The following is a 26,991-nucleotide window of genomic DNA, read 5'->3' on the forward strand; positions in this document are numbered from 1 at the left end:
AGCTAATTTTCTCAGTATATCTTGTAAACTTCAGCAAAATATCTATTGCTAACTAATTTTAAAGACAGAAGAAAAACAAATAGCACTTAATGGGCACCATCTCTATGACAGACATGACGCTCCTGTTTGAAATGTTTCCATGTAACATTCACACCAGCTCTCCAGGGTAAGCACATTGAGCTACATTTGAATGAGGAAGGTGAGACAGAGACTGCAAACCCCCGGTATGTGCATGTACCTATGGGTTTAAAGATTGAGGGTAATTTAGCATTACAACTACATGAAAAATAAATTCCCCAAGGATGTCTTCGAAAGGGTTGAATATGGGTGTGATATGGTATACAGGCTGATGAAATTTTTATCTTTATGATTTTGTCATTTTAAATCATGTTTTCTGATGTACTGATTTATATGCATTTTACTTGCTAAGATTTTTGTTGAGGGATGTAGCAAATAAGTAAAAGGGACATTAAAGTAGTACAGAGATGGCAGAAATTCATATATAATTGAGGAAATAGCGGTTATTCAAAAAGAATGTTCCAAATTGCCTTGCCCCAGGAGGGATGACACATGTACTGTATGCAGCTAATGTTTAAGATGTTTTCTTTGTTTATTGACTTAACCACTGATAAAATTTTTATGAAATCATTGTAAGTCATGGAAAATATTTAAGGCATGGAAGTCAAAAGCTAATATTATTTCATATGAAAATGTGTACCAATACGAATGAAAATGCTTTCATTGTATTAACCTCAATATCTGCTATTAGGTTTAAAGTAATGTGGAAAAGCATAAACTACAGGGAGCTCATATCATTTATTGACATATTTGTACCACTGTAGATATTTTCAATTCTTATGTTTTTGTACTTCATCAGAAAAATCTATGATATATGTTCTAGTACACTTCCTTCATCATGAACAAGATAAATAAATGTGAATTTATCTAGCCACTTTCTTTAAAATCAAAGACAAAAAAATAGACTCAATGTGTGTGTGCATGTGTATTCATGCACTTGTGCTATTATTTATTACACAAAACAAACTCATTTATGATGATGATGGCTCTGTTTGGTTTGTTTTGCTTTCTCCATCCCCCAGGGAATCTTGCAAAGTAGACTAAGTATGGGGCCCTGAATGACCTACTGCATACAGCCATGGTATCACTCATTTTATACAAAACACATGGAATTTTTGTTTCAATGCAAATAATTATTTACGAAATTCTCTAAAACCAATTTAAGTAAATTATGAGCAGATTATATGGATCGATGTTTATTTAGTGAATTAGTTTTCACCTCTTCTTTGGCTTCATATAAAATTAAAATATGTAAATATTTATACAGAGAATAAAGTACTTGGTATCCATTTTATTAATTATGAAACTCTAATGATTTTGCTAGTTTGGCTTGATTGACTTTATTAAAAGATTGGCAACAATACAAGGTTTGCCTTAGGCTATGTGTTCTTTCAATCAATATCAAAAATGTTGTACGTTTGTTTTTAATTTAGCTTGTTTCCCCCTTAGCATTATGTAGCCTATCTAAATTGTCATGCTAAATATGCACAACAAAAAACATTCATAAATTTCCACACTGGAGTCTGACATGCCAGGAACATTTGATATTTTATCTGTATGCTTCTACTCTTTTCTTCTATGAGTTTAAATTTTAATGAGATTCCAACTGTCTTGTAGTTTGTATTTTGCACGTGCACTCCCTATGATAACACTAGTGAAACAAGGCTTACCATGTGGTATGATTTCATGCCTATGCCTTAGAATTTGACTTAAGATAGAAAAAAATGTTAGGGTAGCTTGATTCCTTTCAATAAAAAATGCTCTTTTAAAATTCTGAGTTTGTTTCAAGAGCTCTTCTTAAGGGTTCAAAACACATTGCTTTTTATTCAAATTAAATCTAGAAAATAGCTTTGATTTTTTCCCCCCACTGGTAATGCAATTACATTATGTTATGGGCTAGAGATAAATGTATTGCCTATCTTCCGCACTAGAATAATAACTTCATAATCATTTTGTTCACCAATAAATCTACAGTGTCTAGAATAGTGCCTAGGTTATAGTATGTGCTCAATATTTATATTTTTGGAATAAATAAGAATTATTGTATAGAATCAAAAACTAAGAAATAATCAAAAGACCTAATATACACACAAATAGAATTTTTATATACATATATACAAATATAAATTGTACACATATTCATTATAAAAAGTTTAATAATGTAAATATTTTCAAATTTATACTTACTGTTGAATTAGTTGCTTTCTTGAGAGCCTGAAAGATTTTTTTTAATAGCTTAGCTATGAGCCCACTATATTTGTTACTTTAAATTCATTTGCTAAACCTACATATAGAATTAGATTATTTGTCTTTTTCCAATCAACCCACCTTAGATTTTGTAATTCCTATACATTTGTTTAAAAAAGTTATTCTATCGCTCTTCAAAATGCTGTTGCTATAGAAATTTAGTTAAATATGTTAAGTACAATACCACAAAAATGGGTTTTAAATTACCATCTTCAACAAAGAGAATGATCTACTGTGATGCTCAGACAACAAAAAAAATTAAACCAACAGACAAAAAACATTTTTAACATGGGTACAAAAACAATATTCAAGACACCAAGAGCTCTGAATCTGAAGTTCAAAATTTTCAAAACTCTTCCTGGTTTGTAATATAATCATTAAAAAAAGAGATTAAGAATGCTCCATGCTACTATTTATACCCCAGAAAATCATTAAGGAACAGTTTAATTTGGTTACAAGATTCTTTATTTTGTAAACTATACATAAACAGTAAAAAAGAAAATGCATTTTGCTTTAAATATTACATAAAGTCAACATTAAAGTTTCTTTTTTAGTGTGTATTAATCAAATGGAAATAATCCACCAATTTTACTTTCAGTGAATTGTATATCGGGAAACCAGTTGACCCACTGTTTAAATTATAATATTAATATGAAATAGTCAACAGATTTTTTTCATTTTTATTATGGGCACAAAACCATAGGTCTGATATACTTAAAAGTGATGGTGTGCTGAAAGGCCTACATAATTAATTAACATGCTAACTTAAATATAGCAATTAAAGTAACATTTATTACAGTTAAATCTTAAATGCTACTCTACACAATAATCATAAACAAGTCCACATGGCAATTATGTAACAATAGAAAAAAAGGAAAGAAACATATTCCATTTTCTTCATTCCAGCAGCAGTACCTTTATTGGTATTACTTTGTTAATTAGGTGTGCTTATATATTGCCTAATATCCTATATTGGTATGCATGCTAAAACCTTTCTATTTCTATTTTGCAAGGCACCATACAATACGTTCTCTAAGTTTCAACACTAATAACAAAAATGGTATAATTCTTAGATTAAATGCAAATTTTTTTTATCGAAAATAGGAAAGAAAACCAGAACTAAGATTTTTGAATTTGACATTGGGCATATGACAAACTATATGTGAAAATATAATTTAAATAAATCTTTCCTTTGTCTTCCTACTTTAACTTCTGTACCCTAAGTTGCTGGTCAGAAAGATAAAGAAATCTAGAAAGTAAAGAAATCATGCTGTTTAAGAGTATAAAAATATCTACATGAGACTGCTATCCAAATTAAAATAAAAATTAGAAGGAACAACTAAGTTTTTAACTTTCAGAATCCATGGTTTTTCCATACTTGCCATTTTTTAAAATACCCTACCACATCCACAATAACTCAATAATGAAAACCATCATTATTAATGTAAACACGATGCAGGACTCCTTATTTTTCTTACCCTGTGTGGTATCCCCTCATTCATCTCCAGGTTTGGGAAAAATGCTACTTTGGAACTGCAATTAAGGTCATGCATATTTTCAAAAAATCCTGGGGATTCAGGTCACCAATAAGCTATTATAAAGTTAACTTAGAGTATCTCTCGGAAACAGAACACATACGACCTCAAACACTGATTATTGTTTGTGGGAGGTTTACATAGTTTGTTCTTAGGAAAATTTGTTTGTTTATAACAGTAGCTCTTCATAAATTTTTTCCACCTGGCTAGACTCCATATATGTTTTATGTTTTCTCTAAGGCATATAAAAACTCAAAGTAAGTGATTTTTAATTAAACATAAAGTTCTATAACTTTAGCTGCAATATTTGAAATAATTATACAAAATATACGTGAGTTTTAGAATCATTTTATTTGGGGGCATGAAGGTAATTCTCAATAGGCTCTCACTCTGTAAATAATAGAAATGTGAAATTTATTTGATCTCTGCTCCCATCAAATGTAGCCATCATGATCATCACCATCATCATCATCATCATCCCCTTCGTCTTCATCATCATCTTCCATTTCATCTTCATCATTTATTATGTCATCTTCATCATCCTCATCATCAGTCCATTCATGGAAATCTCCACTTGCAAAATCTCCAGAGATCTCAAAGTCAATAGCTTAGGAAAAATGTAAACATTAATGTTATTTGACTTAGTACAATAATTTCTGAAGAATATCAAAATCTGATGAAAGTTGAGACAGTTAATAAAATTTTAACCTCCTCTTTAGCTTATTTAACAAAGGTAAGGAAAAACCCATTTTCTAGTATTTGTTAAAATGTATGTACCTAAAAGCAGAATTGTTACTGAGGTCTGATATGTAAGATTTCCAGTTTGGGAATACTGATCCCAGCCCAGGTTTTACAGGGTCCACGTCAAACTCTGAATCTGACAAAGAATTAAAAATTTCTTCGACTACTATAATAAACAAAGTAATTGCCCAGCAAAGATCTTCAATTCCCAATCCCTGCAACCTGCAAATATGTAACCTCTCCTGATAAAGGGACTTTGAAGATGTGATTAAACTGAGGATCTTAAAATAGGGAGATTACTCTAGATTATTCTCTCGGGCCCAGATAATCATTTGTGTCTAAAATGAAAGAGCCTTTCCCAGACAGAGTTAAAGGGAGATTTGACCACAAAAAGAACCGTTAGAGAGATGCAACGCTGTTAGCTTTGGAACGGGTGGAAAGGGTCCATGTGCTAAGGAATGTGCGCAGCTCTAGAGGCACCAAACAGGTCTTCTCTAGAGCCCCCGAAGGAGCGCAGCCCCGAAGACACCTTGATGTTCATCACAAGGCCAGCCGTGGGCGACCTCTGACATACCGAACAGTAAGAGAATAAATTTGTGTGGTTTAAGCCACTAGAGCCGTGGGCATTTGTTATGCTAACAATAGAAAACTAACATAGCCAGTTAATATTTTCAAAGGACATTTAGAATTATTACATTACTATCTGTGGAGGTAATGATACACATAGAACTCAATATGTATTTATTTTTAACTCCTCTAATGTTAGTATGTATTTATGTTCTACCCTTTCTAATGTTTTAGTCTTATAATTCTTTGGTAGCTAATTATAACATATCCTATTAATGTAACCCAACACTTATAATCTGATTGATTTTATAATACGACACATTGAAATCCCTATCTTAGGTGAATAAAATGTTATTTTTATTCTCCCACTTCACGTATTTTCTTAGTAAGTTCAACATGCTAAGAAAACCCAGAAGTCATGTTCCCCAAACAATTTCCCTATTCACTTATTGAATTCACTTCTATAAAATTTTTATTTATAACATGAATTTAAATTCTTTATCCATCACTGGCATCACTGATAATTGAAGTAACTAACAGTTTCAATTACATATTGCAAAGACATGTTCTACGTATGTTAAAATTATGTTAGGTAGCGACTGAGTACTACTTTACCCTACTTAAATCTAATATCATTGGCCAGAAAACCAAAACCAAGCATTAAAAATCTTATGGAATAAACAAATGCAGAACAGGTGAGTAAGTATTAAATGAGATTACTTTTTTATTGTTTACCATTTGTGTATTTCTAAACAATCACAAGTGTATCAAACAATCTAAGTCTATCAGACTTTGGTCAAGTGTATTATTTGAAAAAAACAGTCCATTAATTCTGTGTGTGTGCGCGTGAGTGCATATAAGTATGCATGTGTTTCTCTGTGTGTGTAGCTAAGTGGCTTTTATAGTCAAAACTCTCCATAGCACAAACAACAATACTGAGTTCTGGAAAAATATTTTATGAAGCAAAAAAGATGTTGCATTTAACACTTTAAAATATATGTATGTATGTATGTATGCTCAACTTAATTGTAATATTTTTAGGTTGATACACAAAAATGCATGCTTATAAAAAGAATTCAAATATTAATTATAATGACCTTTCAAACAATTAAACTATATTTTTTATCACCCAAACATAAAGAAACAAACTCATATAGCTGCAGTATATGGACTTTTACTTTAAAAAGGTTACTTTTCTCTCAGTGAGACTACATACTCCCAGTCAACTCCATAGGTATACCGAAAATAGGGCGCCATATGTATACGTGGCACACGATAGGGTTAGCTGACTCGGACAGAATGGATGACAGAGGTTTCGCTTACCTCAGAGAAAAATAGGAGGCAGCTAACATCCTTTCTGTATCTGTAGTAAAAGGAACCTACTTTTTAATAATTATCTAAATGATGCAATTCCATTTATTAAGTATACAAATTTTAATATGCTAGGAGTACTTTTGTTACAGCCTCATTAAACTCTTGAACAAATGAATGAGATCCTTAAGTACTTATATTGTGCTTGATACATTACTAAGTAAATACCCTTTTGCTTACCACAACCTGCAACACCATTTGTTCTGGATCCCATGACTTCATTTCCATATCTGTCAACACACCAGCACTGCCCAACGCTGCCATGACACTGTGTTGGCTTGTAGTAACCATCTTCATCACACAGGGGTATGTACTGTCCTATGAAACACACACACGCATCATGACTAAGGTGTGTTCCTTTTGATAGTGATTAATTAGGCATTAATTCACTCAAGATATACAGATATGGAGTAGCCATAATGAATTGTCATAATGAATTGCATACATTTCTTTTGTTAAGCAAGTGTAATCTGCAAAAGATACTGTTTTGAGAGGTATAATACACAATTAAAATCTGATGAATGGCATGCATATTGAGTCAGCCAGACCACTTAGCAAACCCTTCACCGACTCATCACTGCCAGCATTCTATTTACGTTTCCCTGAATCTTCATTCCCATATCCCAGGCTCTTTCTGCACCACGCTGTTTTCTACAGATTCAGTAGTGCTTCATCTTCATGTACGTCTTTTTCTCACCTGGCCCTCTCCTTCCCTCCTTCTCCCAAGATAAGACTTCATATGAAACCTTCTCTTAAGGTGGGGGATTTCTGATATGCTTCTTCCTTGTGTGTGTGTTTGTGTGAGTGTGTGTGTGTGTGTGGGGGGGTGTGTGTAGTCTGTCATCGCATGTACCCTTATACTGTGACATCCTCCATATTGGGAATTTGGGGATTTCTTGGTTTTATTAAAAACTTTTAAACTCAGTCTAGTGGGAAAGATAGACATTTTTCATATCTATAATATCTAATGTTATATTTGGCACATTGCTAATGATAAATGTTTAATAACTTAGAAGTAATTCACATTCTTCAATAAACACTCCAACACTACAATGTAAGCTTTGGGAGATTAGAAAATTTTCTTGTTTTTCCTAATATTTTCTTTTTCCCCCAGAGACCAGACACACTAGAGTTATTTGGTGAAGGAAAAAAAAAAACTGCCCGGCCAGGCGTGGCTCAGCTCGACCTAGGATCCAGGAGATGGGGGTTCGATTCCAGGTCAGGGCACAGGCCCGGGTTGCCGGCTCGATCCCCAGTTGGTGGAGTGCAGGAGGCAGCCGATCAGTGACTCTCATCACTGATATTTCTATCTCTCTCTCCCTCTCTCTCTCTGAAATCACTAAAGATATATATATAGAAAATAATAATAAAATAAGAAACAAACAAACAAAACCAACTAAATAAATGGATAAAATATCAAATACTTTTCATTTAGTCTGGCAACCTTATGGGATCATGGTTATCTCCTTTTAAAATGCTTGAAAATTCTGATATATAAATAATCAATTTTGCTTAAAATTGTAATTCATCTGAAAGATCTGCATTATTAGTTTTTCAGTGAGGTAGACAGAGTATCACCAAAACTTAAGAACCATTTCTGTGGATTAAACGCCAGCAAAAATAAGAAAAAATTTCAACATTCTTACTCTACCTCGTGAAAAGAATAACATTATTTGACATATTAGACATAAGAAAGTTATGAGGTATAATTAGGGTGATTTCATTTAAAATAATCTTTAGGCGAGTATACTTTGAAATGGAAGAGAGCACTATTAATAATTATGCTAGAAATTCAGACACCAACCAAGACTGAACTTGCAAATTGGAACATATGGCACCCTACACTCACAGAATTGATCAATTTTCAGACAGGTACCACTATCCTAGGTAAATAAGGAAAATATTTAAGACATTCACTACTCTATAATAATGACTTTTATTTTTATTATATAATGAGGAAAAAAGGTGACTCCTTCCAAATGGGCACTTAATGTTTTCTTTTCTTTTTTTTTGTAACTTCAAAAAATCAGAGCCTGAATTTCAGTAACTTTTTGTCACTACTAAACCTTGATCAAGTCTAAAACAATGTTTAGTTGAATTTCAATGGCTTTTCCCATTGTACATGGCTAAACTTTGATTTGTGGAAACAAATACACCAGTGTATGAATGTATTATTTCCTCTTATGAGCCATAATATGTGGGTGTTTATTAAGAGTTAAGAGAAACATGACACATAGCTTTACTCATTAGTAAAGCTTCACATCTAAAAATGCTTTATTACAAAAAATAAACCTTTTCATGTTGAACCAACAATTTTCAAATAATATGAACGATTTTCTCTTCTAAACATACAATATTATAATTACAAAAATAGCATATCATAATATATATAATCAGATTAAAAAACATAAAATTTGTGCCACTAAACACACAAGGGCATTAACATACATTAAAAACATTGCATACGTGGTGTTCTGCTCTGGATCCTAAAACAGAAAAAAGACATCTGTGGAAAAACTCCTAAAACCCAAACGAAGTCTGAGGCTTAATGAATAGGATTATAGCAGTGTTAATTTCTTAAATTTCACAAATATATAATGGTTATTTGATACATGGTAAGATGGTAACTTTAGGTGAGGTTCAATAAAGAATATATGAAAACTGTGTACTGTCTTTATAAATAGTTTTGAATCTAAAATTGCTCCAAAAAGAGTTTATTTAAAATTGAATGTTTCTAGGAATAAACAAAATAATTATAAATAATAGTTTAATCATCTGATAGCTTTGTGGGGGTGAAATTTGGAATTATTTATCATTTATTGATCTAACATTCTAATACATACATTAACTTACTAAAAGTTAGTAAAACGTGCTAATCAAAAACACTGAAAAGTGTGTTCATATTTTGTTGAGTTCCTCAGGTCACCCTTCTGTCTCTCTCCCCATATATACATAGATATCATCAACTCTTGAGTTGTTAACCACAGAATTATAATTGAAGTTTCTGATGATACTTTAACTTGAGCATTGTTTAAATCTCTTTCTTTTTTGACTTAATAACTCTCAAAATGAACATTATATTAGGGTAATAAAACAGACATAATATCTTTCAATAGGTATGATAATAAAAGCAAGTTTAATTGCTTTCAAAAACTTCATAAATTTTGTTACTGAAATTTAGTGTAGTCTATCTTTGTTGAATTAATATTGATTTTATGTTGCTGTTTCCCTGGGGCTATTTATGTAAGCAATAAAGACTTCAGAAGAATGATCTATTACTCACCTAGGAGCTTCTTTATTCCTTGCCGCTTCTGAATGTTGCTGAGCTCTGTCTGGCAAGGTGGGTCTGCAATGACGTTAAAAATGTTACTTTAAGGGTTAGAGTTAAAAAAAAAAAAGTGTAATTTTTATGTTATCAAACTTCAGTTAGTTTTTATGTGGTTTTGGAAAACACATATTACATATTCGTTATTTTACTTTGGGAGATACAACATGTGTGTGTGTATCCATCCATCCATCCATCCATCCATCCATCCATCCATCCATCCATCCATCCATCCATCCATCCATCCCATCCACCAACCCACCCACCTAAAATGAGAGAGAGACTTTCCTGATTATTAATATTAGATTACCTTGCTTTTCCTAAGAATGACTAAACTGGATGAAAACAAGAGAATGGTGTAAAATTCTTATTATATGATGAAAAATGGTTCTTATTGTTTACTTTTAAAAGGTCCATCAATTTAGCAATGTAAAGCCAACTGATGGACTGCCACCCAAACAAATAACTGCTAACATTTTCCCCTCACTTAAACTAGTTTCTATAATACAGACACATAGCTTTGCATTAAAAAGTGATCTCTGAAAAAGTTCATCCTTCTTTCAAGTTATATCAGAGACACCTTTATAAATTTTGTTACTGAAAAATGTTGGCAGGCTTTTGTCTTTTTATTTCACCCAGATGCTGCAAATACACAGGGACAGGAAAATGTAGGTAAAAACTCTGCCAAAGTGTGCTTGTGTATAGCAAATAGACTACAAGAATGTATACACAGTGAAGGCCTAAGTGCACTGTGCCACTGTGACATTCTTTTGAGTTAACAAAGCTATTGTAATAATCATAACCTGCATGTCTTTCCATGTGAACAACTGTAAACCTACTTTTGCCAACCCCTGTATATGCAATTTGGAAACAGAACATAATATACCATAATTTCTCATAAGCCATCTTTTTAAATAAATAGGCCTAAAACATTAAATTGATTTGGAAACAAGTGTTAGGATATTTTTCAAACTCAACCACTTAAAGGAGAATACTTTTAGGAGTATAAAATTCTCAATAGATACAACAGTTTATATTATTTATATAATTAAATATTTTTACATATAATACATATTCATATCTAAAAGCAGTTCAGTGTATTTTACATTCATATTCTAAAACCTTCCTTTTAATAACTGCTATATAAAAACTGTACCATAAACTTTTCAAACAGCAAAAACTAGTATCTATTTTCCTATATTATAACTATTTAGGAAAATGGCAAAGTATAATTAATTCAAATGATTTCAAAATTCTTTACTATACCAATCTCACAACACGCAGTTATTAAATTTGCATATAAATAATGTGGTATGAGGAAATGAGTCATAGTGTTTAATATATATTTTATAGTTTAATATGTCAGGCCAAAATGTTTTTCTTTGGAGAATATAAACCACGAAGAAAAAGGAACTTGTTTGAAAAGTGTAATTAGCTGTTGTTCTACTTCATTTTGAAATTGGTCCATTTGAGCGCTTTGCTTTTTCTAATAATCTAGTGGGGCTCTTATACTAAACACTAAAGAAATAGGAATCAAGTTGTATAGTATGAGGTTATAGAATAGATAACTTAAAATGTATTCCCCTTCAAATCTGCATTTAAAACCAAGAGGAAAGATCTTAGCTGAAGTTTTAATATTATATTGAAAGCAATTCTTCTAATTGCTAATGGCCAGATACTGTAAAGTAGAAGTAATATTTCTTATATGTACACTACTGAGTTGCATAAAAATCCAGGTGTATTTGAGTCTGACTTAATTTGTAAACTCACTAAATAAACCTGAGTACTAGTCCTACAAGCTCTATATATGAGAACATTTTAACATTGCAAAAGAAATCACGAGACTGTTCAACTGCACATAATACTTGATTTTGAAATATTTTACCATTATTTAAAAAGAAGCTCTGTCTAGCCCTTAACTTAAAGATACTTGGAGCACTAAATTGAGATTACACCTATTATTTAACCTCACTTGCAAATAACTGATCTAGATAAAGGATAATAATGAAACTAATTGCGTGAAGGTTTAGACATGTTTAGACTGGAGAGTCAGCTTAGGGTATTCACACAAACTCTACCACAAGGTGTATTTCCTCTACTCTGTTTACTACCTAATAGTGTTGTAACTTTATGGGAAATTCTGATTTCACATGCTTACGATTTTGTGAGAATCATGCATTAATAAAATACAGATTTTAATTTAATCATTAAATTTACAAGTATTTACTCCAAACATTAGTTTAGAAACACAAGAAAAAAAAAGAATGAAAATTTTTAATAGTTCAATTTCAAACTGTGGTTTTTGAAAATAACATTGTTCATTGTTTTGCATTCTCAATTTAAAAACTCAAACCTCTACATTAGGGCCATTCACACATTTTCTATACTAGAATTTTCAATTCAATGATAACAATGCAGTTCTATCTCCCCATACAATTTTGAACTGAATAAACTGTAACTGGGTAAAGTAAATAAGGTAGTATCTATATGTTTATAGCAGTTCTAATATACAAATGTGTTTTTTCTATACTCACAGCTAGTCATTTCTGAGGAGTATATTTTTACTAGTTGTCAAATATATATAGACAATTTAGAGTCAAAAATGAAAATACAGGAGCCACTATGGAGGTTTGTGAATGGCTGTCTAAGCAGATAGTCCACTGCACTACGAAGAGGGCCCGCAGATGCACAGCCAGGCAGCTCTCTCATGTGCCTCTCAGTAGGCCACTGCTCTCATTCTCTTTTTTTAATCAATATTTTATTATCCATGTAGCCTCTCACAGAATGGATACACTTGAATAACTTTATTAGGTTTATTTCATCAGTAGAAATTTCAATAATCTTAATACCCGAGGACAAAGTTCTATTTAATGTCTTTCATTAAATAGGAAAAACATCTTTTGTAGAATTAATACACATGAGCCACATTTTTATATCTCTTCCTGTAGATGAATTATACAAATAACCTTTAAAAATATCATCTTTTTTCATTGTAGTCCCAAGGAAAAAATATTGGATATATTGTTGACTGAAATAAGACTTGCTGATGTCACCTGTACTAAACAGATTTGCCAAGAACTTACACAGTGATGTCTCTATGGCATTTTATATACAATTAACTTGTAAATACAGAACATAGGATTAAAACCACTCAGACAAAAGTCAAAGATTCTAGTTTCAAATACCAGTTCCTGCACTCATTCTGTAATGTGAAGTTATTAGAGATCAATAAACTTGTCCTTAGCTATAAAATGGGAATAACAGTATTTTCACAGGGCTATTTGAGTAATAAATAATTTTATGTATATGAAAGACTAGATGAACATGAATAAAAGTTAGTTTTTTTTCTTCTTTTTCCTGGATCTTACACAACAGGACTTCAAATGAAATAGCAACTAATTACTGATTTACTTTTTCAGAGTAGAGGCTTAGAATATACTTTTATGAAAGTAAGTTATGAATTTCTAAGGTAACCAAAATCTCCAGTCAGTATTCCTCCTACTCATTCTTTCATGATTACTTAGAAAAAGAATTTTACAAACTATTTTGTAGGGCTTAATTGTCATATTTCAGAAAATTAGTCACAGAAACAAATTTGCATTTTAATACAGTTAAAACATATTTTTCCTTGGAAACTGACATGTGTTTCACTTGTTTGAACATTTAAATTCTCAACCCCATTTATTAAACTTGAGATTAACCTTAATTTTAAATTTTTGAAAGGTATTTTGTAAAAACACCATTATTAAATAAAGTATTTATTTAGTAATGCTGTCCAGATATCTTTAACATTATACAACTATATTCTTGATTGCAATTTTAAGTACACCTAGATTAGTAATACCCAATTATATACCTTTCCTTTTCTCTCTCTCTATATATATATTTATTTCTTCCTATATATACTGTATTATAATTTCTGGTTTATTCAATAAACAAAAATATTCTTAAGTTTATTATAGAGCTAAACTTAACTTTTTACATTAAATTTATTATAGCAAACTTAAGAACTTGTTGTTTATTGAATAAACAGGAAAACATTCTTTTATAAGGTAAATCACTTGAATAATGTTTTTAAATAAATGGTTATTGTTTATTATGAAATTACCTAATGGACTAATTCAATAAGTCAGTTACCCTGACAGAGCTTTTGTAACATTTTCTACAATATTAAAGTGATGAACATAATTAGGTAAACTCTCCTAAGCTTTTGGGAAGTTGTAAAAATCCTTTTACCATCTTGGGTACCCTTTAATTACATTATTTCTACTATGTATTAAAATGTTCTAAAATATGTCATCACTTGACTATAAAGATTTTAACACATTGGAAGAAAAGTGCTTAATAAATGAAAAATATACAAAGTAAAAAATTTGGGGGGTCAGATTTTTAATCAGTTCCACAAATATTATTGCAAAATCCAGGAGTTTTTAAAGAAGAAAGTATTAACTTCTGAAGAAACATTCAGAGGTATTCAGAATATTTTTGTTTCCATTTATAAACACTTAAACATGCTATCATAACATTATTTTAAATTTATCTTTATTGTTGAAAGTATTACAGATGTCTCCCATTTTCCCCCCATTCATCCCCTCCACCCTGTTCCCACTCCCCTCCCCAGACCTTCACTGCACTATTGTCTGTGTCCATGGGTTTTGCATAAGTTCTCAGGAAAAACTAAAATAACATTTGTTATCATAACAAAAGACCACATGTCTTTTTATGTCAGTTTATACCTGTATTTACTTTTATTTTCTTTAAATAAATTCAATGTATAACAGTCACTAAAACTAGGATGTAGTTTATAGGATGTTCTATCACCTGGAAGCACATATATAATAATAATAAAGTGAACAATGTGTTTATTTGAGAGAGAGAGTGTGTGTGACTCAGAATATTTTCATAAAGCAAATCTAATTTTTAAACTCTACTTAAAGTGGTTTATAAATAATTTAGCTACTATACAAACCTTGCTGTTGACTCACTGCTAATGCACTTAATGATAATCATTTTATCCCTACTTATTAAACTATTACTAATATGTGAAAAAGTAATTGATATAGTAAAATGCCCTACATATTGTGTTAGTTTCCCATACGAAAAGCTGAGAATCATAAATTTAATTTAAAGTAGTTTGTTCAGTCTATTAGCTGTCAAAAATCTTAAAAAGCAGTGATAATAGCAGGTATATCTCATTAGAGTAATTCCAAGTTTGTTTTTATAAAATTAACACCAAATTACATATATCAGTATTTCCTTACTTTCTCCCAAACTTTATCATATGAATTTTTTTAGATCTATTTCCCTTACATACTTAATTATATTTATCATTTGATTGCGTATATAAGCATGACTTCAATTTTGCATTACATTAACATTACTGAATAAAGAAAAATAAAGAACCAGCCTCATTCCAACTGTGCAGGTTATCTCACTTCTTCCTGAGAAGCAAGACACTTTCAGTGTTAGTGAGGTTTTATGAAGCTACGTGATTCTGAAAATTTGAAAGACTAAGTCACTTTAAAATCAGATGAGTAAAAATAACTATGGTGAATGCTGTGGTTCATTCAGCTCATTTAATAAGATCACAAAACAGAACATTAAAACTCTATAGTGTAGTGACAAAAAACACTTTAATATCGTGAGCAATGTAGATAGAAAATTAATTTTAATGATTACTTTTAATATCAATGCTCTCATCTCTATGTGCTTCTTAGTAGTTCATAATGGAAACTATAATGAAGTATATTAATATAAAATATTAATTAGTATTTTTCATCTTATTTAGCATGTTTTGCATCCTTAGCAGAATTATATTATTCAACATGCTTCTTATTTGCTCTTGTATTAAACACTCTAATTAGAAAAGCATTCACTGAAATGAATGGGATACAGTGTGCAATTTTTTAATCGTGAAGGAATAGATAAAATTTGACATGAGGGTCAACTCTCTGCATCGGTAGGTGTCTCGTCGCTTACCTTGCTGTCTCTGGAAGCAGTAGCACCATTCATTGTTAGATATCAAGCTGTCCTTGTATGTGTCGCAGGAATTGAAGAATGCCTTCGTGCACTGTTCATTCTTATCAAGGTAAATGCTCCCGAGCTCTGACTGGTCCAGTAGCAGGTCATAGTTTGTATCAAGTCTGTTAAACATCCAGCCAAGTGAATCCTTGCAAATCGGCAAAATGCTGGTATCAAATCCTAAACGCAAAGACAGAAAATGAGTAAAGATGAAAGTCGCCATCGGCAGGAAGCCAAATAAAGTAACATAATTGTGTAGGGCACGATATAAGAATAATTGCAAATAAAGTTATAGTTATTTAGCATTTAATTTTTGAATCCTATTTAGCACTTATAGGATACTGGGATTAAAATTTAAATGGGTACTGACTCCAGATTTGACGACTTAACAGACTCAAAATGTCACTGCCTTTTGGGAATGTATTTGTGTACTCAGAACATATTTACTGCTTCCTATCAGGGCACCACCATGACAGGCATGGGGATGCGGTAAAAGGTATTTGTGACAATTTCATAAAAGTGCAGATAAAGAAATTCTCTGATTTATTTTCATTGTTTACATTTTGCTTTATAAAATTGTTTGTATAATCAAAACAGAATTCTCCCATTCAAACTAACCCATGGCAAACATAAGTTTGTCGTTTCCTATTTCCTTTCCAGGTCTTGACCTTGGTTCTGGAAAAGCAGGGTAGAAAAATCTAAATGAGGCCCCTATTCCCTTGGAGCTTACTATTAAAACAGCATGGGTTTGAGGTATTGGTTGAAACTATTTCTACCAGAAGTTGTCATATGCTTAGGGATTACATGAAGAAAGCAACTTGTAGAAAACAATATATGAAATTCTGCATAACCATTCAAAGGAACTGAGATCTTGGTATGAGATTTCTGGTATGCATCGAAATCACTCCATCCCTTCCAATCTAATTTTCTGAGCAATGGAGAGGCCTACTTTTTTGAATATAAGCTATGGGAAGAACAGAGAAGAGTCCATTACCTTTGAGTAAGGATTAGGAGTTAGTGAAGAGAGGCTATCTTCTCCCTTCACCTACTTATTGAGAATGAAAGACTCAACTGTTTTGTCTTTCAAAGCTTAGCATGGAGAACTCTAAGAGAATCCAGGTAAAGTCTTCAGTGTCTGCAAGAAGGAGAGATGGGCATCTGACCTCCAGGTGAATATTTGCTTATCTACTTGTTTACTATCTTGTTACTGCCAAAGGGGGAAAGACAGTTTAGTATGGCCATGCAGACCACAGGCAAAGACTGCTCTGGGATTCCACCAAAGCCTGAAGGCTCACTCTGTGTTGGGGTAGATTAGATATAAGGGAACGCCCAGAGAAGGTGAGCAGAAGGCCAGCAACTAGGGATTCACCCACCAGTGTTTCCTGTTTAGAGACAGGAAGAGAGATAAGAGATAAGAGAGCCTAAGATTCAAGCCAACACTCTGGACTGTTTACTCAGAACAATGAAGAATGACTGAAATATTAAAAGCAGAGTGTAATGATCTGACTTTTACTTTAAATGGGAAACACTCAGTTATGTGTATAATGAGGGCAAGTGTGGAAGCTGGGAGGCCATTGGGAGTAGGGAATAGCTCACATGTATCACATCTCCACGAGTTTACTACGACGGATCATCAATCTTTAAAACCTAAATTTTAAAATTATCTTTGCCCAGCTTTTATGATGTACCTTGTGAATATCCTTATCTGTTTCAACACATTCTTCCTTCCTATTTTTGTCAATTATAGTGTGAAACAAAAGTATCATTAACATTTCAATAATTTTTGTAGCTTTACTCTGAGGAGAACTTATCTTACAACTGAGAACTTATCAACAAAAAAGAATATTTCTGAAAATAGGACATGCACATATATTTAACAAATGTTAGACACAATACAACTAAGAATTCACCCTTTATGTTAAAGGTGTATTAAATTCTCACAGAGTACATGTCTGCTGAAGGATCAATTTGATAAAATGTCATCATGTTGCAGATCAAGAATGTCAACGTACATAATTTGAATTCGGGTTACTTGCCGCTGTTCTATTGCTACCTTACTAGGCTAAGTTATTCAACATATCTAGGCTTTAATGTCCACATCTAGATAATGTAGAGATTTTTAAGACATAACCTATGTTGCCTTGAAGACAAAAAGTACAGTGGGTTTATGTTATTTGAATGACATACATAAAATTGTGTTACAAGGGTCATCAGAATGATATTTAACAGAAAAGCAAAGGACTAGAAATAAAAATATTTTGATATTCTAAATTACATGTATACTTTCAATATTATCCTGTTGAAACTATAAATATAAAATTAATTGGGAAAAAAAAGGTTTTCCCCGTCTTATCTTGAACTTTTAGAGCTAGTAGATACTATTTGGTGAGTTTGAGAATTCTTGGGTAATGTTATCACATAGTCACTATATAATACGATGCAAATATAAAGAGAATTAAGATTGCAGATGGAATTAAAGTTGCTAATCAGCTAGCCTTAATAATGGAAGTTTATTGTGGATTATCTAGGTAGGCCCAATCTAATCACATAAATCTTAAAAGTGAAGAATTTTTCTCAGCTGTAGTCACACAGAAATAAGACCTCCCCCAAAATTTCATTGAAGATTGAAGGAGACCATAAGCCTAGAAATATGGGTGGTATCTAGAAGCTGAGAATAGCTTTCAGTTTATAACCAGCAAGGAAATAGAGATCTCAGTCCTAATTTTGAAAATAGCCCAATTGATCTAGGGAATGGATCCTTTCCAGGAGCCTCGAGAAAGGTGTACGTACAGCAGACACCTTGCCTTTAGTGTGGTGAAACCTGTGTTGGACTATTGACCTACAGAAACCATAAAATAATACATTTGTTTTGCTTCAGCCAATAAACTTTGGGGTGACCTGTTACATCAGCATTAGAAAACTAGTATAGTTTAATAACTATATATATTTTATATTTTGTGTTTGCCATAGGGTTTACAGTATACACTATTATCACACTGTACCTTCAGATAACATTGTACCACTTCACATATGTTGTAAGAATCATACTAGAGTCTACTTAAACTCTCTCACATTTTCTGCTTTCATGTTATGTTTTAATTCTATATATATTGTAAAGCCCACAGTACTCTGTTATGTTTGCTCTAAACAGCTTACTAGTTTTTCAAGTGATTAAAAATGAGAAAAATAATCTCTTTATTTTAAAGGAAAATTTGTTCTCTATGCATAATACTTGTAACATAAATGGGTTGTTTTTCTTCACCAAGCAATTCTCCATTCCTTGTGGAAAATAAGTGGGTTTCCTACAATTTAATTCAATTCTGACTCTATATTGTGGGGGTTAATGCAGATCCCACAAGACTGCTTCTACTTCAGACACCAACTGCAAGTAGTGGGTTCCCAGACCACCTACACCTCAACTGTATTTCCTAGGATATGTGATATTTTCCTCTGGCTGACCATACCTCTTAGTCTCTGGGTATCTGGTGACCCAATTTTACTGCTGGGGGACACTCACTATTCCAAATGGCCCTCTTAGGCAGAATTTACATTGGTTCTCACTCATATGGCTCAAACATTGTCCACAGTAACTATTCTTGTTTGTTGCCCAGACACACAATTACGAAGCAGCAGTAAGTTTTCTTTGCTTTGACACCAAACAAGCAAGCAGCTCATGCCTTTTAGATGTTCCTGGTGAAATCCAGGCCATAACCTACTTGTATGGGGTGCGTGTAAGACTATGAACGGTTCTGTTGGAACGCCTCCCTCAATCTGAAATGAAGGGAGGCACCCTCATCGCTTCCTAGAGGACCTGTGAAATCATAGCAGAGCTCTTTCCAAAGAAACTCTCTTCATAAACGCTGTTGGCATCTTTGCTGCCTTTATTCTTGCAGATTCTCCTCTGCCCATATTTTAAGGGCAACTGACTTCCATCTACAAGACTCCTTCACACTAGTACCTTAGAACAATGTTTGTTTGAATAGCCAGGGACCGGGAGCTTGGCTGGGGCATCTTTAGAATTCTGCCCACCACACTCTCTCTAAACACAGGGCATTTGAGCGGAAATGGAAAAGTAAAACTATGAGTCATCAGAGAATATGGGGCAGTTCACTCCAGGTAAAAGAAATAGCAAGTAAAGGGATGTAAGACTGGTGCAGAAGCTCTCAAACATGGTCTTTATAAGTGAAAAAAATATCTCTCAAACATTCTCTGAATGTTTATTCTATCGCAGAAAATTAGTGCATTCACTTCCTAATCCTATGAAATAGCAAGTCTATTTTAACAACTGCATGTGCTTAATCAGCAGATATATTAACATAACTGAGATTAACAAATTGATGTAAAAGTCATTCAGATGAAAGCAAACACTCAGGAAATGTAGATTTCAGAACAAATTCAAAATGGCTGAAGGGTTGTCCTTAATTATGAAGATTTAATATTTTAAATATTACCTTAATTCTCCCCCTACCTTCAAAAAAAAGGTACTCTAATATTTGGCAAGAAAGACAGATAAACAATTAAATGTAAATGACCTAAGCATATCAATTAAGATACAAAAAATGTCAGATGTGGATTAAAAAAGCAAGAATAAACTATATGTATTGTCCTGAAGAAATCATTTTAAATAAAATGGCATAGTATGTTGAAGTTAACCAATTAAAAAGATATATACCATGCAAACTCTACTAGAAAGAGAGCCAGATTGATTATACTAATAATATATTTAAGAATAAGGAATGTTACCAAAATAAAAAGGGCATTACATAGTGATAATTTTCAAAGAGAAGACATAACAGCTCTGAATATGTATGTATTTAAACATGAAGCTAAAAAAAAAAACCGAAAAAACTAACATACTAATAGAACCAAACAGAAAAATAGACAAATTCCCAATTACACCTGGATACTTCACTACTCTGTAAAAAAAAATAAATCAATCAATAAAATAAATAGAAAAACAGCAAGGATATAGAAGATCTGAAAAAATTATCAATAAATTTGAAATAATTTACATTTATAAATCACTACAACACATAATAACAGAATACACATTCCTTTCAAGTGCACGTGAAACATATTCTGAGGCATAAAACAGACCTTAACAAATTTGAAAGAACTAACATCATACAAAGTACAGAATCAGAACATAACAGAATTACAGCAGGAATAAAGAACAGAAGGAACTATGAAAAAATGTGTAGAGAACTTAAACAGAAAATACAAATAATAAATGTGGATTAAATAATTGCAAAGATGTTATTTAAATTTAGTAAGGAAACATGATCAGTTGCAATAATCATCTCTCACACCAATAAATTGTGGATGGTTTAAAGATTTCAATGCAAAAATATTGACATTAGATTATCCAGGTCAATAGTTTTATGAGAGAGATTTTTCTTAAGAAATACAAATTAATAATTCTGAAGTCAAAATAAAAAAGATGCAATGAGAAAATATTTGCAACACAATAAAGGATTAAAAGGTAAAAATAAATGTTTATTTGAAAATATGTATCAGAATGAAGATTGGAAAAACATATATATCAGGCTGCTAAAAATTTATTACCTCATGTTATGTAATATTTTTGAGCTATTTTATTTTTTATTTATATTTTCTCCTTTATTTAGCTGTCATTTCTTAATGCTTTTAAGACACTTATAATAATGTTCACCTTCCAGGCTGTGTGTTGCTCAACTGGCATTGGAGTAAATTCAATAGAAATAAAGCTTATGTTATAAACGAATGAATACATATGAAATATATGTATGTAATGTAAAAATTTATGTTTTGTTGTATTTTTCTGCATAGATATTTTAAAAATACATATTTGTTGTTGTCTTTTTAGTGGGAGGGTGTTTCACTTCTGACTAGGTTCTAACGGTTCAAATTGCTGGTTAGATGTGCTCTGAACACCCTATATGGTTATATTTTGAAAATAAGGCATTCATTTTGTTGAAAACAGAATAAAATAAAATTGATAATATTTCATGTATCCTGTGAGAATCAACCTATTTGTTAATGTTTCCAAAATTGCCAGTGCTAATAGTAATTCTATTTGGAATAATATAGGTCTTAAAGATAAGGTTTATCAAAAGTTTGGTGTCTAGTAAATCCACTGGATAACTTCCCAGGACAGAATAATGTAACAAGATATTTATTATGATACATTATTCACTTATCACCATTATTTTATAATTATAGTTTTAATTTATATAACATTACATTAATTTAGCTATATAATGAACTATATAATGTTGACAAAATTATAATATCCAAATATTAAGATAATACCTTAGTTATACAAAAGTGTATAATTAAATGTAGAGAGTTAGTTTGTCTATCTCATAAAAGAAAATGCCAGATGTTTCAATAATTAGAACAAACTAAATAAGCAATGATCTGTATCTTTCATTTTATTACTTGAAATAAGAAAAGAATATTTATCTTCTAAGTTTACAAATCTTTTGTTTTCAGAAGATTGAGTCCTCTGCTATACCTAGAAGGTTCCTAATTGCATTTAAATGGGGCACTGCCCTTAAGCCATCCGATTCCAAATCCAATCTTCCTCTCAATGTGAAGACAGCTTGACAAAAGTGAGCAATGTCCTGGGGAAGGAATTAGAACGCACTCATTTATCCTGGGGGTGTAAGTAATTCTATCATTTTCTGTGCCTGGAGAGAGCATTTGGAGCGCAGGAAAGCAAAAAGAAGACATTATCTTAATCTGAGATGGACTGTTAATCTGAGGATTTTACATATGATTGCATGTTGATTGTGCTTTTCAAACCCACAAAAAAGAAAATTAATACAGTATCTTTTCCAAAGGATAGGCACACATAGACTCAACTGCAACCATAAAAAACCAAAAACAAAAACCTGTGTATTATATTTCTGCTCTTTGATTTTTGGAGATTTAAATAATGAAACAAAATATAGCAAGGTATACAGATTATAATGGTATAACATACACTATTGTATTCAAACTCGCCACTAATAAAGCAAGTAGAAATTAAATTAGCGATATATAATAGCATGCTCACAAGAATGGAAAAGTGAAAAATACATTTTTTTTTTATGGCAGTGGTGAAGGCTAAACTTAATTTTCATGCTTTTCTGTTAGAACTTTGAAATGCCCTAAGCTTTTTTGCAAAGCAGTCTGGCAACACTTATTATCACTTATATTTGGAAATGCATGCGTATTTTGACCCATTACTTTCACTGCTTGGAATCATTCTCACAGAAATAAAAGTACGCCAATTAACTGCAGAACTGTCATGTAGAAAACAACTGAAACAGTAAATAATCATTCCCAGAGAAATAACTGATTGCTTAAATTAAGGTGTATGCGAACAATGCAGTCTTTTCATTGCTTCTTTGCTTCATCTATTCATTAATTTTCACTTTTATTGAGCAAATGCTACGTGTCAAACTATTGTATGGTCAGGGGATACTGCGGTGAATAAAGACCTCTGCATTCATTGAATTTACAATAGTCTAGTGGGGAGGGAGAGAGGAAGGAAAGGAGAAAGGTGGAGAGGGAGAGGAAGACAGAGTGTGAGAGAGGGAGGGAAAAATAAACAAGTAGATCATCACTATGGTAGACGGTGACAATTGCTCCAAAGGAAAAGCAGCATAGAAAGGAGATGTGAAATACGATATTAGACGGTTGGTTTATAAATTAAGTAAGATTATATCAGGAGAGGACACACTCAGAGGGTGTACTCATTTGAAGAGTTGGGTGAGTCTGCTATTTCTCTTCTAGGTATTTGTCTTATCTGTTCTAAGGTATAACTTCTTTTTGGAAATTTACTCTTAGTTGGCCTCTGACTTCTTCAAGTAGTATAAGGAAACCTGTACCCACCTTTTCATTTACTCTCCCAAAATATTCAACTCTCAAGGAGTTCCTTGTAATTAACTCATTATATTAAGAGTGTCTCATTTCTTACAAGAAAAAATTGGAAAGGGAAATAATATTTATGAATGTGTAAAATTAAACAGTGCTGGTGTTTCTACAAGCTCTCATTTTATCTGTCTCTAAATCTTGGAGGGATTATTTGTCTGAACTCAAGTTCAAAGGATACATTTGAGAGTAAATATTCAAGTATGAGAGTTTGTTGGACAGGTGTAGACATGATTTTAAAAAATCAGTATGTAAGAGTCTGTAACAAACCTTTGTCCTACTCCAAATATGCTTGTTTCGTTAAAAAGGGGAAAATATACTTTATTAACTCAGATGAGGCATCTCACTTACCTACTCTCAAAGCATCAAAAAAAAAATTAACATCTGACAAAAATTTAATCAATAATTGTGAAGACAAGCCAGAGAAAAATTCCTACAGGGTAGAGAAAATACAATTTCTTTCTGAACTTTGTGGGAAGAAACATATGCACAGTCACTACGCATTCAAAGGTAATTATGTCTGTTGGTGATAGCCTAATTAAAAAGAACTATTAAATACATAAATACGAAAGGATGAAACTGTAAAAAATTCCTTGACTAGAAGAAAACAAACAAGGCATTTTAGGAAATGTAGATTATGGATGACTGTGCCATTTTATGAATGATTTTATTAGAAACAGATATTTGAGGATTGCAAGTGAGAGTGGATGGGTCATGTGACAATAAGCTAAGGAAACATACTTGGGATTTCTTTGTCAGCTAGGAAATGCTGCTCATGACTATTGTCTTATCTCTTCTTGTCCCATTTTATTTACTTATTATTTTAATTTATCTTTATTGTTGAACTCCAGTTCTATTTTAGATCAAATGTTTCAATCTTTGATAGCTTCCCAAAATTAAGCACATTTCAATTTATTTCTTTTACATGTATTAAATATGTAATAAATATTTTTTTTGGAAATAAAATCATATAAACTGTTTTGTTTTGTTTTGTTTTGTTTTTGAAAAATTCAAAGTCCATGAAATTATTCCTAACAAGTCCCCTACTTCAATTTGCATTTCCTGTTTCCAAGGGATTAAAAAAAAAACACTTTGGGGGATTATATAGATGATGAAAAAATCATAAAAGATTCATATAACTTTTTTTTTCTTTTTAATACATTTAATTTTCAGTGTGTCAATGAAAATGTCCTTTTAGTCTACTGTCATAGTCGGGTCAAAGCAGAAGTGTCTGAAAAGCAATCAGGAAAAGGCTAATTGTGCGCTCTAAAAATCTAAGTGTTCCAACAGTCTCACCTTTATTTCCCATGTTATTCTACTCTTTACCACTTCTATGAAAACACTGAAAAAAAATATTCCTTCACTTTCCATTCCATTTGGAGACTACATGCCATCTCTGAGGGATATTCCTTTTTCTTCCCATCAGAGATTTCACAAATGGTTTATTTCCTTGCAAAATATTATAGGTGTGCTCGGAAGTGAACACAATGTTCTGATTTTTGTCCAGCATCTAAGTGAAGGATAAACTCTCAAGTATGCGTTTTGATCTAAGTGATACACTGGAAACAAAATCCCACGTCAAAGACAACGGCACATTTGGAATTTAGAAATCTTACTGCTCCGCTCAGTCCTCAGGAAGGCTTTCGTCTTCTGGGTCTGGCTCCCACTCTCCTGAAGGGCCTTGAACCAGTCCCGCAACCTGTTTGCCAGCTCCCTGAACTCCAGGCTACTACACACTGAAAACAGGGAGAAAGGACAAATTTGTAAATGGTAACTTAGCAGAAGATTGATGCTAGTTCTCAAATTATTCCAGTAACGGAAATGTAACCACTAAAAGAAAAAAATGTAATACAATTACTATATGTTTCAGCTTTTCAAACACTGAAAATAAATGTTTCAAACACAAGGAGATGTAATGTTATTTTATTTAATAAAGGAACATTACTAGCAGAATTCTACTCCCACTCCTCACTAAAATATAACAGTGATGGAAGGTCCTCATGTTTAACATCACATAAATTGAGTCAACTATTTGTGTGCCGAACACTTTTGTCATAGTAAGGTGGTAGGCCATCTGGGGAAATAGAGGTTGGAAATCCAGAATGAATCCTTACACATTAATCATTGGCCATACCTATTATAATGTTATGATTTACAAAGAGCAGTATATACTCCATATATATATATATACATCATATATATGTGTGTGTGTGTGTGTATATACACACATATATATATGCGTATTTATGTATGTGTGCCTGTGTGGTATGTCAAATTCAGCAATTTGTTGCCAAAATACTTTGAAAATATAAGCAATACTTATTTATATTGATTAGAGAACATTGTTACTGTAGGCCTAGCTCCTCTCAAGTAGCAAATGTGCTTTTTCCTGAACTGACAAGCCCTCTTTAATAGTATTCTTCTTGTTCATTTTGTTAAAAATAATTTACATAATGTTATAAATGTTATGTTGCAGTTAATACATACTACATACATTATATTACAATATGTGTCATATATACCCTAACATGTATAACATAATGAATATAGTATAATATACTGTAATATAATTTAAGACCATTTCCTTGTATTAAAGGGAATAAAATTCCAGATTAATAGGATTTTCCCAGTACCCAGTAAGGTGGCTGACCCATAACAGTAAATTACTGTGACATTTCAGAACACTGGGGGTAAAAAAAGATACTACAAACTTCCATGAAGGAGAGTAACACAAATGGTCACATAAAACAGGATGAGGAATCGGAATATCTTCAGATTTTTCAATAGCGACACTGACAGGCAGAAAGGCAAATGAAAAATTACTTTGTATTTTAAACTGAGAATCCTATATCCAGAAAGATCAGGTGGGAAAGTAAGCTAAAGAGATTTTTTAAATTTGATTTTAAATATACAAGATTCAAAGAACTAACCTCCACCGAAGAAAGTTACTAGAGAATGTGACACACCTGAGAGAACAGAGGAAGAAGATGCCTAGACACAGGAAATAAAAAATCTAAGAGAGAACTGAAAGGGATTTCTAGGAAGATGGTAGAGAGGAATCCTAGAATGCATGTGGTGTGCCCAGTGTAGAGGCAGAGAGGAGAAAGTTTGAAAATCCTTGGTCAAAGACAGAGCAACATACAGAATTCATTGGAAAACACTGAACTATGAAAAGTTAAAGAAAACATTGCTTTTACTGATAAGATC

General features: G+C 32.1%; 1 protein-coding gene across 1 annotated transcript in view; it reads right to left on the reverse strand.

Moving 5' to 3' along the window:
• Window positions 1-2,162: 2,162 nt before the first annotated feature.
• SPOCK3 (SPARC (osteonectin), cwcv and kazal like domains proteoglycan 3) overlaps window positions 2,163-26,991 on the reverse strand; it is a 283,598-nt gene continuing 258,769 nt past the window's right edge. Inside the window, exons 7-11 of the mRNA XM_087816540.1 lie at window positions 25,401-25,520; window positions 15,844-16,065; window positions 9,823-9,885; window positions 6,720-6,857; window positions 2,163-4,467 (exon numbers count right to left, since the gene is read on the reverse strand). Coding sequence (XP_087672666.1) covers window positions 4,295-4,467; window positions 6,720-6,857; window positions 9,823-9,885; window positions 15,844-16,065; window positions 25,401-25,520 — 716 coding nt within the window. The 3' untranslated portion in view covers window positions 2,163-4,294. The remainder of the gene's footprint in view (window positions 4,468-6,719; window positions 6,858-9,822; window positions 9,886-15,843; window positions 16,066-25,400; window positions 25,521-26,991) is intronic.

This window comes from Miniopterus natalensis, chromosome 4 (genome assembly GCF_054644295.1).
Source record: "Miniopterus natalensis isolate mMinNat1 chromosome 4, mMinNat1.hap1, whole genome shotgun sequence".
Taxonomy (NCBI): Eukaryota; Metazoa; Chordata; class Mammalia; order Chiroptera; family Miniopteridae; genus Miniopterus; species Miniopterus natalensis.